Source organism: Trachinotus anak, unplaced genomic scaffold (assembly GCF_046630095.1).
Source record: "Trachinotus anak isolate AG129_WGS33_773 ecotype Australia unplaced genomic scaffold, CSIRO_AGI_Tana_v1 ptg000033l, whole genome shotgun sequence".
Lineage (NCBI taxonomy): Eukaryota > Metazoa > Chordata > Actinopteri > Carangiformes > Carangidae > Trachinotus > Trachinotus anak.
This window is the reverse complement of record NW_027273884.1, coordinates 1329260-1344112: the sequence shown is the minus strand read 5'-3', so window position 1 is coordinate 1344112 and position 14853 is coordinate 1329260. Positions and strand designations below refer to the sequence as shown.

The window sequence follows — 14853 nt, the reverse complement described above, 5'->3', positions numbered from 1 at the left end:
AAAAAGGTATAAAAACCCACTTTTACACTCCCTGCTCACCACCAAACAGCAGACAAAGTTAGCGACTTGCTAATCAGCATATAGCAACCAAACAGCTATTTTAGATATTTCCTTCAGTAGACTACAAACAGAGCTGTAAAAAGAGTGAATGCTGGACTTAAATTCACCACAGGTCACCACAGATGAGTGGATGGATTTCAGGTGTGCAGGCTGATCAACAACCAAGGAGCACAGAGAGTTAGAGGAGCGCCACGCCCACAACCCAGTCTCTCTCACACACACACACACACACACACGCACGCACAGACATAGAGAGAAACAGACGTCACAACATAAAGGGACATGTATGGTGTTCAAACAGTCGGATACAGATACATATTTACAGACATATATATCACTCTGCATGTATTTGTAGATAGTGTTTTACAAGAGTAAAGTGAAATTTTACGAGAAACGAGCTACCAGGATTTGAGGATTTTGTGTGAAACTGCGCAGTAGAACAGTCTTAAAAGGATCCGCACAGATAGATGGAGACTTACGAATAGATTTACACTGAAAAATGCTAAGTTAAGCTTGTTAACATACAAATGACGATATACGAGTTGTAAATTAGAGATACATACAGATTTACAGATACAAATCACTTTGCATTTAATTGTGTATTTGTGTGTCGTGTTTTACAAGCTTTACAAACTGACATTTGTTTGTCAGTAGTTTTGAGACCACTTTGAATAAAGTACCTGCCCACGTGAATGTTTGTCAGACAATTTCATGAACCAATAATTCTAACCCTCAACCCCAGGGTTTCTGGTTGTCTCCTCCCCACTCCTGTCCTGCAGCTGCACTCCTCTCTCCACTCTTCTCTCCCCTGTTTTCATACCCTTTGCAGCAAAAATGGCCACAGCTGGTAAGGTAAGTACCATTCACCATGTGAGCACTTTTAATGTTCATATTGTTTTGTTTCCTACACTACAAAAGATTGCTTTGTTTTTAAAATCTTTAAATGGTAATTTGTTCTATGCTTTACGCTTCTATTTCAGAAACACTCAGACGTTCAATTATGTCAATGTAGATAACGGGGGAAAAATTGAGGCGTTTTAAAACTACGAAAATTACGAAATGTTGCGAAGAATGTTTTATATCGCTGTGTACAAGTACAGACTTTACAAGAGCTAGTTCAAAGTTCAGTTTGCACAGATTAAAGTTATCATGTTCATAGTTCACAACTTTGAATTCTGAACTAAGTTCACAGGCCCAGTGGAATGGACAAGTTCACATTCATGTCTGCTCTGAGCTATTCGTTTTCAGTTCCTCCTATCCACCAATGTGACTTAAACAATGTGACGTGAAGCAGGACATCTCTGTATACTTCTTTTACTATGCAGAAAGTAAAGATTTTGACGCAGTAAAGGTATACTGTAGATTCAATGGAAATTTTATTTAGCCAGCATGAACCAAATTATGCAGCAGGTCAAAAACATAAAACAGTTTACAGGCTGGCTCCACAGAACCACGCTTCCCTGCGGCCACTAGCTGACAGATGTGCTGTTATTTCTGTCTGGATAGCAGGTGCTGTAAACCTTTGGGTGCCATGGTAAAACACAGCTCGTCTTCTTCTTCTTCTGGTGTCTTTTGGCAGTTGGGCAAACAGCATTTTGTTCTGGTGCATACACACAAATGAGTACACTACACTATACAAAGTAATCAAACAAAAAATCCTTAATTAATGAAACAATATATAAGTGTGTCACTGCCTACATATTACTGTGTACATGTGCATTTCCAAATATGCAGGTTTAATTTTTTTTTACTTTTACTGCAATAAAATTTGCAATATCTAAACTTAACGGTCTTTCCGTCTTTGTCTTTGCCCCTCTGCCTCAGGGAAACGTCTGTTCTGTTTAACTTTGCGCACAGTTTGACAAACCTTGCATCACTGTTGATATAGCCATTGAAGTTAGCATATAGGATTCATTCATTTATACTTACTTGTGTGTGGAATTTTGCTTGATATAATAATTTTTTGCAATGTGGCATATAATTCATCTTTACATTGAGGTAAGCCTGTGATGAGTGTTTGCCTTGAATCATACGTGTACAAAGCATTTCAACATTACATCCTGGTTCTTGCCAATGTAGCATGTTGTATTTTACAATAAATGTGAAGAGCTGCCAACATATTGTTTTACCTATTTCCTTGTGAGATGTGTGAGATGCAGGAGCATTGAGTGTTCAACAAAGTGTGATGTTTTCCATCTCTGTCTCTGTCTCACCCACAAAAAGATACTGGACCTGTGCCCGATTGATGTAGATTACAAATGCCACTAAAATGAGATACTCTAGACATTTCAGGAAGGGGTTGTGGCATTTATGGTAGCAGCAGCCCCCAGTAATATTTGTCGTTCCTCATGCTGGGCATTTTCATGTGTTATCACTTCCCTCTAGGTCATCAAGTGCAAGGCAGCAGTGGCCTGGGAGCCCAACAAGCCTTTGGTGATTGAGGAGATTGAGGTAGCTCCGCCTCAGGCTGACGAGGTCCGCATCAAGGTGAGAGACCACAATCAAGACACAACCATGTGCATACACGTTTGTTTTACTGCACTTGTAAGCAGGGTCCAGAGGAGGAACTTTCCATGTTTCTTATACTCTTCTCTGCAGCACATTGGCGTCACACATTGCTGGTCACAGAGGTGTACTGTTACATGAAAACCCCTGCCTAGAGCAGCTCATCCATATAGTGGTGTCTTTTACATTAGTACAAAATAAGAAAAAATATCAGTATAATGAGAAATCATTACTAGTTCTGTCCAAACCACTGAGAGTGAACATACTCATCATCTTGTTCCCTCACTTACCAGTTGCACCATTGTGAAGCCATCATCTTTGTCTTGGTGCAGATTGTGGCGACGGCAGTGTGCCATACGGATCTTTATCACCTGTTGGAGAATAAGAATGTAAGCGGCTTCCCAACCGTCCTCGGCCATGAGGCAGCCGGCATCGTAGAGAGTGTTGGGCCTGGAGTCACTGAATTTCAGCCAGGTCAGTTTTCAATTGCTCAACATTTTTGGAAATACTAATGTATTTCTCATGTCTCTGTGTTCAGCCAGGACACATTAGTTTAGTTTTGTGAAAACCTTGGAAACACCTAGCCTGGCTATGTCCTGAATTCAGAGGCTCAGTGTTTGTGTTCGTTCATCCATATCGTCAGCTTCGCATTGAGTGGACGTGTACTAATGTTCATTGGATGGAGCAAAGGCACATGACTGAACACAATGCAGTAATTTTTATGGGACAGTTCATGAACATATGCATTGGCAAAAGCAGGGGTGGGGTCTTGCCTCAGTGTTTAGTACTGGTGTCACTGAGTTGTGTGGTGGCCCTGGCTGGTAGTAAAATGGTCGAGGCAGATGGCTGCCCATCGTCAGCCTGGTTCTGCAAGAGGTTTCTGCCTTTAAGTGCTCAAAGTGGGATATTGTTGTGTCTCTGTAATAATAAACAGTACACTCTAATAAGGCATAAGACTATTTGGGCTGTGTTCTAATTAATACCTATTTAATTAATAACTTGCATACATTCGTAGTAACAACTCTGAAGCTCAGTATTAAGATGTTGCATCTCATTCATTTATTCTGTGCATTAGCAGAAATGGACAGAAAACAATTTGGAGCATTATATGTAACTGAGGAATATCTTTCCATTTGACCCAAATTTTTTACATCTCAACATTGTTTCTGAATTTCAGGAGATAAGGTGATCCCTCTGTTCCTCTCCCAGTGTAGAGAATGTCGCTTCTGTAAAAGTCCCAAGACCAACCAGTGTGTAAAAGCATGGTGAGCTTCATAATCAGCCGATCTTTAGGTGCTTTTTTTCTTTTGTTTTCAATTGTTTTTCAATGCCAAATATTATCTTGCTCAGGTCCCGTTCTAATCCGAATATGATGGCGTCACCAGACTCCAGGTTCACCTGTAAGGGGAAGAAGGTGCTGCAGTTTGTGGGAACCAGCACCTTCTCTGAGTACACCGTGTTGAACCAGATCGCTGTGGCTAAGATCGACCCCTCTGCCCCTCTGGACAAAGTCTGTCTCCTCGGCTGTGGGATTTGCACTGGATATGGAGCAGCAGTTAATACTGCTAAGGTGTGTGCATTAGATTGAAACAACAGAATTGGGCATTTTGGGTTGTGTGCATATAAATTTGGAAATCTTTATGGCATAAAAACAAATCTTCTCAGTTGAAATTATTTCCCAGATTGGAAAGAGTAGTCATTTAATATGAGAAACAAAACCTTACTGTATGGAGGATCAGTCAAACCAATCTCAAGTGCCATGTTGACCAAAGACTCTTTTACTAAAGGTTGAACCAGGCTCCACCTGTGCTGTGTTTGGTCTGGGAGCTGTGGGAATGGCTGCAGTCATGGGCTGCAAGGCTGCAGGAGCCAAGAGGATTTTCGCTGTCGACATCAATCCAGACAAGTTTGAGAAGGCCAAGGTGTTCGGTGCGACCGACTTCGTGAACCCCAAGGATCATAACAAACCCATCAGCCAAGTGCTGGCTGAGATGACTGGCGGAGGAGTGGACTACTCCCTGGAGTGTGTCGGGAATGTGGAAGTCATGGTAAGGCAAACTTTATTGAATCTGTTTCAAGTGTAAAAAAAGAGGTGTCACCTACCTGATTCCTATCAAAGTCACTGTGGTTCATTGGCCAGAGGTTGGGACCTGCTTCGTTCTGTTACGATCTCACTGACTTTGTGGTGTTTCTCCTCATCTAGCGCAGTGCCTTGGAGTCTTGTATTCAGGGCTGGGGTATCAGCGTGATTGTTGGCTGGACAGATTTCCAAGACTTGGTTACCCGACCTGTTCAGCTCATTGCTGGACGCACATGGAAGGGCTCCCTGTTTGGAGGTGAGACAAATATATAAATATATATAAATAATAACCACCACTGACTGAAGAATCCCTGGAAACAAAATGGCTATGGGTTTATTTTCTGCAATTATCTGTCTTGTTGTATTCTAGATAAGACTGTGCTTTTATTTTGTGATGTTGTGTGGACTTTCTAACTCAGGTTTTAAGAGTAAGGATGGTGTGCCTCAGATGGTTAAAGCCTACCTGGACAAGAAGGTGATGCTGGATGAGTTTATCACTCACAACATGACTTTGGACCAGATCAATGACGCCATTGAACTGATGAAGCACGGCAAATGGTAGATTTACACTCCACTACTTTCTTCATCATTCATGACTCAATAACAAACAGATGCAGTATTAATAGGTGAAGGTCTGCTCAGTTTTATTTTCTCTTCTCTGCAGCATCCGGACAGTCCTGAGTGTTTCTCCACAGTGAGATCACCGTGTTGCTTTCAATGATACCAAAGTAATTCAGCAATTTACCACAGAATTTCAGCAAAACATGTTTGCAAATAATATAATGCACATAATGAAGGATCTTTCAAGTTATGCACATTATGCATGCATGACAGTGGAATATGTGCAGATTGTGAGAATCATCTTTGTTGTTCATATAAGCATATCTCCTGTCATAAGCATATAACGCTAAACATGTTAAGTGTTTATGAAGCAACTGAAATGGTCTAAACTCTTTTGTCATTTCAAGTAAAATAAAGTGCTTAATTAAAAAAAAAAAAAGAAATCAAAGGTGTACTCCCCCACTTATTTCTCTGACTGTTGTCTATTGTCTTGTTTCTCTACTGTGTGTGTATCTCACTCACTGACTTGAATCCCAATGACTCGTTGAGCAGCATAATGTCAGATGATTTAAAATGGATGCAATTGGTCAATTAGTTTCCTGGGCTGCTAAACCAGTGCCATAAAAGCTAGAAAAACTAGAAATGCTCCATCTAAACTTAATAATTAATCGTGTAAATAATAATAAAGATACTATAACTGTGTCATGTTAACACACCTTCAACATTACTGAGTGGATTATACGCAGATTGTGACTGTGAGAATTATCCGGAGTGCTGATGTGAAAGCTAAACATGTCAAGAGTGTTTATGTAGCAAAGTAAATGATATAAACAGATGGGCTGTGTGGACTGCTTGTTTGTCTTTGATTGTGTTGTATGTCAGACTAACAATGTCTCTGAATGCTCTATCAAAATATGATGGCCAAAGATTTTCTTCCACCAAATGATATAAATGCATAGATCTCCACACCATAAATGTCTTTACATCAAGATCTATCCATAATCTTTGCGAAACTGACAGAAATGCCCTATCTTACAATGTAACTATTTTTAGAACAACGGTCATATAGTTTTTGCTCCGATTTACACACCAGCATAATTATAACAATGTTTGTTTAGTTTGCAGCACTGTAATTATTCTGCTAGGATGGGCTCCACCATTTGTCAATGAGACCATAAAACTACTTATAATAACAGCTGATGGTGGTGAGATTTTTATGGTGACGAAATTGCAGTTTATGATTGTGCTCTCCAATTATCCCAAGATGATTATCATCATCTCATTTGGGTTTATACACAGTATATTCACTGTGGTTACATTGGTGTAATCTTGTACAATCAGTACCAGGCTGCAACAATAAATAAATAAACACTAACTAACTGACTAGAGTGGGTCAACATACATGTCATCTCTTTTCTAATTTGTCTGGTAAAAGTGGCACCACAACCTCACACTGTTAAATTTCTACATGTACACCTGTGGTCGTCTCTAACCGACATTGTGGAGGAGCAGAGTCATGACGGTATTTTTCTTTATTTTATCATATTATTATATATTTTATCATTACGTTGAAAATACTACAGAATTAGAACATTTTTTTCCATAGAAATAATTAGTTTTTACGATTTGGATCATTGGGTATTGGCAATATATTTATATTTGGTTGATTGCTTTATATTCATACCAGCAACTCTGCTACTCTGATTTGGATTCTCAGTGTCGTTAACTATCGTTGTGTGTTGTTGCGTAAAGCATACAGCATTTTGAGAAAATGAGAGGATCAGATGTGATTTGCTATGATGGCTACAGGACCATAACCAACCCTGTAACAGAACCAGTAATGAACACCATCATAATTAATACAGTCCTGTTTGAAGTTGTTGCCATATCAATTTGACGAAGACTGAATTTGAATGACACGATGAAATCGTCTTACTATGTCAACCTTTTGTTTTATCCGAATATTTATCCAGTTATCATGATAACTAGAAAATTAACTTAACTTGATTTAGAGATAACAAAATTTTGAAATTATTGCAACCTTGGCTGCTCTCAGCCTCCAGATGTCTTAACTGGAATTATGAGTTAATGATAAACCTAACCTAACCCTAACCCTCATTTAAAACTGAAGAACAAATTTTCAAATATTATTAATGCTATTTCAAATGTGTGAATATATATATATATATATATATATATATATATATATATATATATATATATATATACTATATGTATATATACCCTAAATCCTTGATCTGTTAAGCTAAGTGGCACTGCCTTTTTTTCTATAACTTAATAGAAACAAAATAAATCTTTACCTCTGTTTAAAAATATGAGGGAGGAAATGAGCACTGTGGAAAGATCAGCAGCAGCAGTGTTTGGACACTGCCCCCACAGAGGCAGGGCCCTTCTTTGTGATTGGTCTAAACCACGATAAGACCTACATTCTTACCTAACCCTGTGAGTGAGAGCCTGGGTTGTGAAACAACATGGAAACTACAGGGAAGGTAAGCCTTCGGACTTCTCCTCACATGCAGTCATGTCAGCATAATGAATTTCTGAGAGTGTTTGAATGGATTTAAATTGGTCAACACACAAAAACACTGTTTGCACTGCCAGGACTTTTCATCTGCTCGGACAAATGTTTATGGGGGAGAGGGAATGTTGGACAAAAGGGTCAGTGTCTTAAAGACGGCTTTGTATGGGTGAGTGTGATTCAGCCTGTGGAGAAACAGAGCAGAGGAACTGATAGTGAATTGTCCCAGATCCTGTTCTCTGTTGCCCATAAGAAGCCTCCTGTGATTTAGTTTGCTTCACCCCTATAATCAGACTGCCTCCACTGTAGCACTGAATGGGTTAAATGTCCAGAGGGTTGGTCTGTTGACAGATACCAGACCAGCTGAAGCTCTTGGATCTTGTGTTGTAGGTGATCCGGTGCAGAGCTGCAGTAGCATGGGAGGCTGGGAAACCTCTCGTGATGGAGGAGGTGGAAGTGGCGCCTCCTAAAGCCGGGGAGGTTCGCCTTAAGGTAAAGACTCAGGGCTGATTTGTTTGCGAATTTACAGTCACATTCATGAATAAGGATTTGGTTTCTGTGCAAACTCTTCAGTCACCACATGCTTGCCTTGTAATTTAGTTATATTCACATAAAAGCCATGTTACAACTCAAACCTCTGATAACAGTATATCTTAGATAAGTTAATGTATCCATACCTGTCTATACGTTTTATAGCCTACACCATATACAGCTCATTTGTAAGGCTTATCTACAGTCAGTTTTCGTCATTTTGAATATCTATTGTCCAACACCACAGTGTACTTTGCACCCTTAGTTATTCACTGATATATGTTGTTAAAAAAAGTCTCCTTTACTGTTCCTTATATCTTTTAGTTTTACCAAAAAAGATGCTTTTTATTTTATTGCAATCTTGTAATATAACCTACTATAATACTTATAATAAAGTAGTATTTAAATGAGAACTAAATAAGATTTTCTTCCTGAACTGACTGATTTCTCCGCAGTTCATCAGATATTTGTAGCGAGGTAATGACATCAGTAGTTTTACATGATTCTGCATGGATCAGATCCCATTCCTTTATTTCAGGTCGTGGCCACAGGGATCTGTCACACTGACTCCTACACACTGAGTGGCTCTGACCCTGAGGGAGTTTTCCCCGTGGTGCTGGGCCATGAGGGAGCTGGTATCGTGGAGAGTGTTGGAGAAGGAGTCATCAAGTTTCAACCAGGTTTCCTTCTTTTCTCACATATTTCAATAGATTACTGCAACGCGAGGGCTCAAATATAACAGTGTGCTTGTATTGTAGGGGACACGGTCATACCCTTGTATGTTCCACAGTGTGGAGAGTGCAAGTTCTGTAAAAATCCCAAAACCAACTTGTGCCAAAAGATCAGGTAACTGCCCTGGGTTAAATCTCCTCTGTACAGATCAGCTACTACAAATCTATCTTTTCTCGTGCTGCACGCCTGAACGCTTCTCTGCCTTGTTCTCCAGGCTCACTCAGGGCAAAGGCTTGATGCCAGATGGGACAGCCCGTTTCTCCTGCAAAGGCAAGAGCCTCTTCCACTTCATGGGTTGTAGCACATTCTCTGAATACACTGTGGTGGCTGAGATCTCTCTGGCCAAAGTGGACCCCAGGGCCCCTCTCGACAAGGTCTGCCTGCTTGGCTGTGGTATCACCACTGGATATGGAGCGGCTTTAAACACTGCCAAGGTAAGTCAGCCTCCTCCCCTAACATTAGACTTATTACATCCAGGCACTGATATCCATTATATGGGATGCATGTAGAAACTGTAACACCAAAGGTCATTGTCTTTCCCAAGAAAAAAAAGTCATAAAATGAAATTAAAAGTGAATGGATAATGAACTATGAATGGCATGTTAGAAAGCACATTTCCATACCATCGTTGTTTATTGATTGTTAATTGTTGTCATTTGTATTTAAATCTTTTACTCTTTCAGTCTCAAACATTGTAACCCTTAAAATCTATTTTTGTAGTCCATACATGTCATAAGACTACAATACCCCTTGAGTCTTGTGTCAAGGATACACACAGGTGCATATGTAATTGAACAGAGTGTGTAGTCAGGTGGGCAGTAGTTTTTTATTGTATATATGTGGTTGTCCTCTCAGCACCTAGCAAGGCCTTTTAACCAGCAGAGCCTTGGACACTTGCCATGTTGAAAACAACAAATAAGTTGCCTCTTAGCATTAGGTTGGCATACTTTAATGGTAGTGATCCTTTGACTTCCCCTTTAGTGCCGCCATGTTGTTGACATTTGTGGTTTTGAGTGAAATGTCTCATCAACTCTTGGCTGCCATGAAGTTTTGGTATGGTGCCATCATCAGGTCTGTACTTAGCATTTAGTGCTAATTAGCAAATGTTAGCATGCTAACACACAAACTGAGGCAGTGAACATGGTAAACATCATTCCTATTTAACATCAGCATGTTAGCCTGTTGACGTTAGCATGTAGCTCAAACCACTGCTGTGCCTAAATACAGCAGAGAGGATTTGAATATTTAATATGCCAATACGTACAGTATTTACATGCTGTCAGGGGAAAACACAGCCAGCACATGTAAAATGTGTTAGGTGCTTTCTAATCATTGTGTCACATTAATTTATGGCAATTAAGTAGTGTTGCATTCTATTTAGCATAATTCTTATTTTTCCTGCTGTGTACTGTATCATTAACCACAGAGACGTGCTGACCTGTACTTGCCTCTCCCGTCCCTCACTCTGCAGGTGGAGGCTGGGTCGACCTGTGCAGTATTTGGCCTGGGGGCACTGGGCCTCGCTGCAATCATGGGCTGTAAAGCAGCTGGGGCGGCCAGGATTATTGGAGTCGATCTCAACCCTGACAAGTTTCCAACTGCTCGAGAGTTCGGGGCCACAGATGTGGTGAACCTAAAGGAGCACAGCAAGCCAATCCAAGAGGTCCTGGTGGAGATGACAGATGGAGGCGTGGACTACTCCTTTGAATGTGTGGGCAATGTGGCAATCATGGTGGGAAATACTGACAAATACTAACCAATTCATGTGTGAATGCTGAATAACCACAAGCTGTCATTATCTTTAATAGGCTATAAATATGACTTAACAGACCGTTTTATAAAGACTCCAAGATTGTGGAATGAAAAATCAAGTATTAATTTTAATATTATTTTAATATTGATTCAAACATACTCGCACCAGTTCAGGCAGCATAACAAACCCCACCTTGCTGCTAAGAAATCCTGCTATACTGTACATCAGGCCTTCAAGAAAGAGTAATCACAGCTGAGCAATGTTCAAATATATTAAGTTGAGTTTGTGGTCATGTGCTGTTCGGATCAGATTGAGGTGATAGTGTCCTCATATTGTTTCTTTATGGCAGAGAGCAGCCCTGGAGGCCTGTCATAAAGGATGGGGCACTAGCGTTATTATTGGGGTGGCAGCAGCTGGACAAGAGATCTCCACCCGGCCCTTCCAGCTGGTGACTGGACGCACCTGGAAAGGCACTGCCTTCGGAGGTAAGTGGTTTATTGTTGTGAGGATGTTTTTTTTTCTTTTTTTTTTTTTTTGAGGCCTTGACTCTAGGACAGCTGATTCAAGATAAAGACTCAACACTTCACTGTGCAGCCAGCAGCCAATTGAGATTTCAGACACATTAATCAATTTTGCATCATAAAGGTGTTACTGAAATATCCAGTCACAAGGCCGTGAGATCACCATGACTTGACCTTTAACCTTTGACCACCAAAGTCTAAACAATTCATCCTTGTGTCCAAGTGGACATTTGTGCCAAATTTGAAGAAGTTCCTTCAATGTTACTGAGATTTCGTGTCCATGAGAATGGGACATGCATACGTACGTACGAAAATGGAGGCATAAAAGATTAAGACCCTCCCACCCCCACCCGATGAAAAAAAAAGATTTATTTTGTATCAATCTTTAACAACACTGGGGAAGCAACTAACAACTAGTAAGGAGCCAAGTTAATTTTTTTTTTTCAAATAAAGGAAATAGTTCAGGTCAGCACCACGCATGAGCAAAGGCTTGTGGTTTTTTTTTTCCATGTATGAATCGTCTTCATTCACCACATCCACTCCATACCCTCACACCTAGCTCTCGCACAGGGGCACATAGTGAGCACATGCTGCACAAAGCAAACTAATCGTTCCTTTTATACAATAACTGCTTTGTGACTCTAGCTGGAAGCCAAACTGTTACACAAGTATTTAAACGGACAAATTTACACTAACAAAGATGTGTAGGCGAAGATTCAATTAGATTCCTGTTTGCCACTTTTGTGGAAACACTGTTGTGTGACTTCTAACAACAGGATATCTTGTTTGCTTCTTCACATCTTTCTGTTGTAATACGAATATCATGAGTCACTTGAGGGCTTTTCACACTTTTCCCAGGATACAAGAGCGTCGACAGTGTTCCCAGACTGGTGGAGGAGTACATGGACAAGAAGCTCAAAGTGGATGAATTTGTGACTCACACTTTGCCCTTTGAGAAGATCAGCGACGGTTTCGACCTCATGCATGCTGGGAAATGGTAAGCCTTGATTTAAGATAGATCTTGAAGTTGTTTGTTATGTTAATGTGCGTAGCGCCCCTCTGCCCCTCTGGGTGAGGTCTGTTAAGACGTTATGCGTCACTGCTGCTGTCTGTCGAGGACGAAGCTGAGATGTGATGAGAGGTGTGAGACCTTGAGAGGCCTTTGTTCAAATGAAAGCGCCAATTGTGTCAGTCGTGTATGTTAAGCCTTAGAAAAAAAATCTTATGCTCACAATCTAATCCTATTTTCCTCTTCCCCAGCATCCGCGTCGTCCTCCAGTTCTAGACGCAGAGGAGCAAAGAAAACCATGATGTCACTCCATGTTTACTTTGCTTAGTTTAATAAATAATCTTTCAGTTCCCTGTCTGAGTCTGTTTCAGTTGAACAATGCACAGTCAAACACCTCTTTGATCTGCGTTTCCCCCCCCTGAAGGAACAGAGAGAGAGAACATTGTGAGAAGATAAAACAGAGGAACCAAAACAAGATTATTCAGAAATATTCAGAAATATCCTTTGATCTAGACTGGATGAATAATAAGGCAGTGCAACAACAAACGGGCAAATGGCATTGGTGTTGGCAGGTTGTTAATCGATAAGGACTTGCTGAATGGGAGCAGCACAGACACAGAGGCCTGATGAAGCATGTTGAAAACACTGCAGATAAAGTCTAGCCCATTTAAACACTTGCAAAACATCCTTTGATTATTGTCCCTGTAGGATTTGAGCACGAGGCTGGTTTTAGTCATTTGTGTGGTTTACAGTGGATACACAAACTTCACTGTAAATTTAAGTGTCTCAAGCCTTGGGGAACACACTGTTACTTCCAAAATGTTGACTCAAAGTGTAATCGACTCAAGAGGATTACTTCGATGCCTTGTACCCAGCTGTGCCGTTCCTAGTTAGGCAAAACACGTCAACAGCTTAGTTGATGCTCTACAGCGGAGAAGCAAATATTAATTTTACCCCTGCTGTATTCCCACAGTGATGAAGACTGGTTTGATAAGGGCACATAATACTAAAATGGACCACTCAAGGGATTGTGGGCCTTTTAGTTTGATGGGGTTACTTAACCACAAATCACTTCATGATTTTCTGTGCCTCTTTTCACCACAGACAAAACAGGAAAAGCACCGGTGTAAAGTAATACACATCATTTTAAAATAAAATGGTCTAGCAGGAAGTCATCCTTATCAAAGTTATCATCCTGCTGTGGTCATTTTAAGAAAAATGTGCAATTTATGCAAAGGACAGGACTTGAGATAATGTGGAGTAAGAATGGCTTGTGAAAACTAAATATACTGCATTAATGATAATATGCAGTAGATAATAAAGTTTAGAAGTGCCTTTGTAGCTGAATGGTTACAGCACATCATACAACTGCAATGTGCATTGTTCAAGGCGAACCTAAGACCTGCAACAGAGGTCTTGTTTCCTGTCTGTGTCTTCACTGGTGAACTGTCCAAACAAATCCAAAATATTCCATGAAAATAATGTTTAAAAGAAAATAAAGTTTAGAGTCTGACTCTGAGGTAATTTACAGTAAATCCTGTATTCATACAAGGCAAAAGTAATTATAGTGGCTGCACTTAGACTGCTTCAGTTCTTTCTTTTTTTTTGTTCTGTAATAATCGACACACAAACTCCTGTCGTTTTTAGTTTTTTGTACAAGATTACAAACCAGATGTCACATGTTAATCAGTGAGCTTCAGAGGTGGATTTTGTGTCCTTTGGACAGACATTTCCACTCTTTTCAGTAGTGATGGGAATTATGACTGGTGTTTGTGCTGTGCATATATCACTTCAATTATTCGATGTAATTACACTAAACTTTATAATTTCTGGAATATCATTATCTTACATAATACCTGGTATAAAAACAGTAATGTAAAACTAGTTAAAATTACTAATTAAAATATAATTGAAATGTATTGAGCATCTTAAATTAGCTGGATTTCCCATGATCAGTAGCTGCACTGTTGGATGCACTGCTCTAATATGTCTCAATACACTGCAACAGCTTGATAATAACAAGGAAACAAATTGCATTCCTTTCATCTCTTTTTTTCCATGACACAGATGTATCTTATTAAAATGAGGAGAAATTCTTGTCGTGTTGCTCTAACTCAGTGATGTATATATGTATATATATATATATATATATATATATATGTCTATGTCTAGTAATTGAAGCCTTTGCTACTGTGAGATGTTTGTATTGTGACATTTTTGCACTTTGTATGTAAGAACTGCATTTTGTGATCAAAGTTGTGAATTTAGCAAGATTCTTTGGCTAAAACGATGTAAAATACACCTGGGCTTTTCTGTATGACAAGTTGAAATGATGACCATGAAAATAGCTTACTCTAGTTTGTACCATTGTTCATTAATGTGCTGTGCTGGTCCTGAATCATAATGTGACAGTGTTTTATTGAGTAATTATTTACTGCTGAATCACAGCTGTTTTCCACTGGAACAGAGCCATCACTCTGTATCAAAACAACCACCACCAGCTTTGTTCTGTCGCACAAATTATCCTGGATTAGTCACTGCAAAGGAAGTCACGGTCACACT

General features: G+C 39.8%; 2 protein-coding genes across 2 annotated transcripts; both read left to right on the top strand.

Annotated features, from left to right (window-relative positions):
• Positions 1 to 802: 802 nt before the first annotated feature.
• LOC139614121 (alcohol dehydrogenase 1-like) lies at positions 803 to 5645 on the top strand. The gene is made up of 9 exons (XM_071471280.1): positions 803 to 912; positions 2446 to 2547; positions 2898 to 3039; positions 3743 to 3830; positions 3916 to 4135; positions 4353 to 4613; positions 4769 to 4901; positions 5065 to 5203; positions 5310 to 5645. Exons 1-9 carry the CDS (start codon positions 895 to 897, stop codon positions 5341 to 5343), a joined length of 1137 nt encoding a protein of 378 aa, XP_071327381.1. The 5' UTR covers positions 803 to 894; the 3' UTR covers positions 5344 to 5645.
• Positions 5646 to 7614: 1969 nt separating this feature from the next.
• Positions 7615 to 12644, top strand: LOC139614012 (alcohol dehydrogenase class-3 chain L). The gene is made up of 9 exons (XM_071471079.1): positions 7615 to 7716; positions 8136 to 8237; positions 8815 to 8956; positions 9035 to 9122; positions 9223 to 9442; positions 10480 to 10740; positions 11111 to 11246; positions 12141 to 12279; positions 12543 to 12644. Exons 1-9 carry the CDS (start codon positions 7699 to 7701, stop codon positions 12565 to 12567), a joined length of 1131 nt encoding a protein of 376 aa, XP_071327180.1. The 5' UTR covers positions 7615 to 7698; the 3' UTR covers positions 12568 to 12644.
• The last annotated feature ends 2209 nt before the right edge of the window (positions 12645 to 14853 follow it).

What these genes read in the sequence shown, in the direction of transcription:
- LOC139614012 (XM_071471079.1), top strand. An exon ending in TGGGCAATGTGGCAATCATG is followed by an intron (nt 10,741 to 11,110) that starts GTGGGAAATACT and finishes TCTTTATGGCAG; the next exon opens with AGAGCAGCCCTGGAGGCCTG. An exon ending in CTCATGCATGCTGGGAAATG is followed by an intron (nt 12,280 to 12,542) that starts GTAAGCCTTGAT and finishes CCTCTTCCCCAG; the next exon opens with CATCCGCGTCGTCCTCCAGT.
- LOC139614121 (XM_071471280.1), top strand. An exon ending in CAGCAGTTAATACTGCTAAG is followed by an intron (nt 4,136 to 4,352) that starts GTGTGTGCATTA and finishes CTTTTACTAAAG; the next exon opens with GTTGAACCAGGCTCCACCTG. An exon ending in GAAGGGCTCCCTGTTTGGAG is followed by an intron (nt 4,902 to 5,064) that starts GTGAGACAAATA and finishes TTTCTAACTCAG; the next exon opens with GTTTTAAGAGTAAGGATGGT.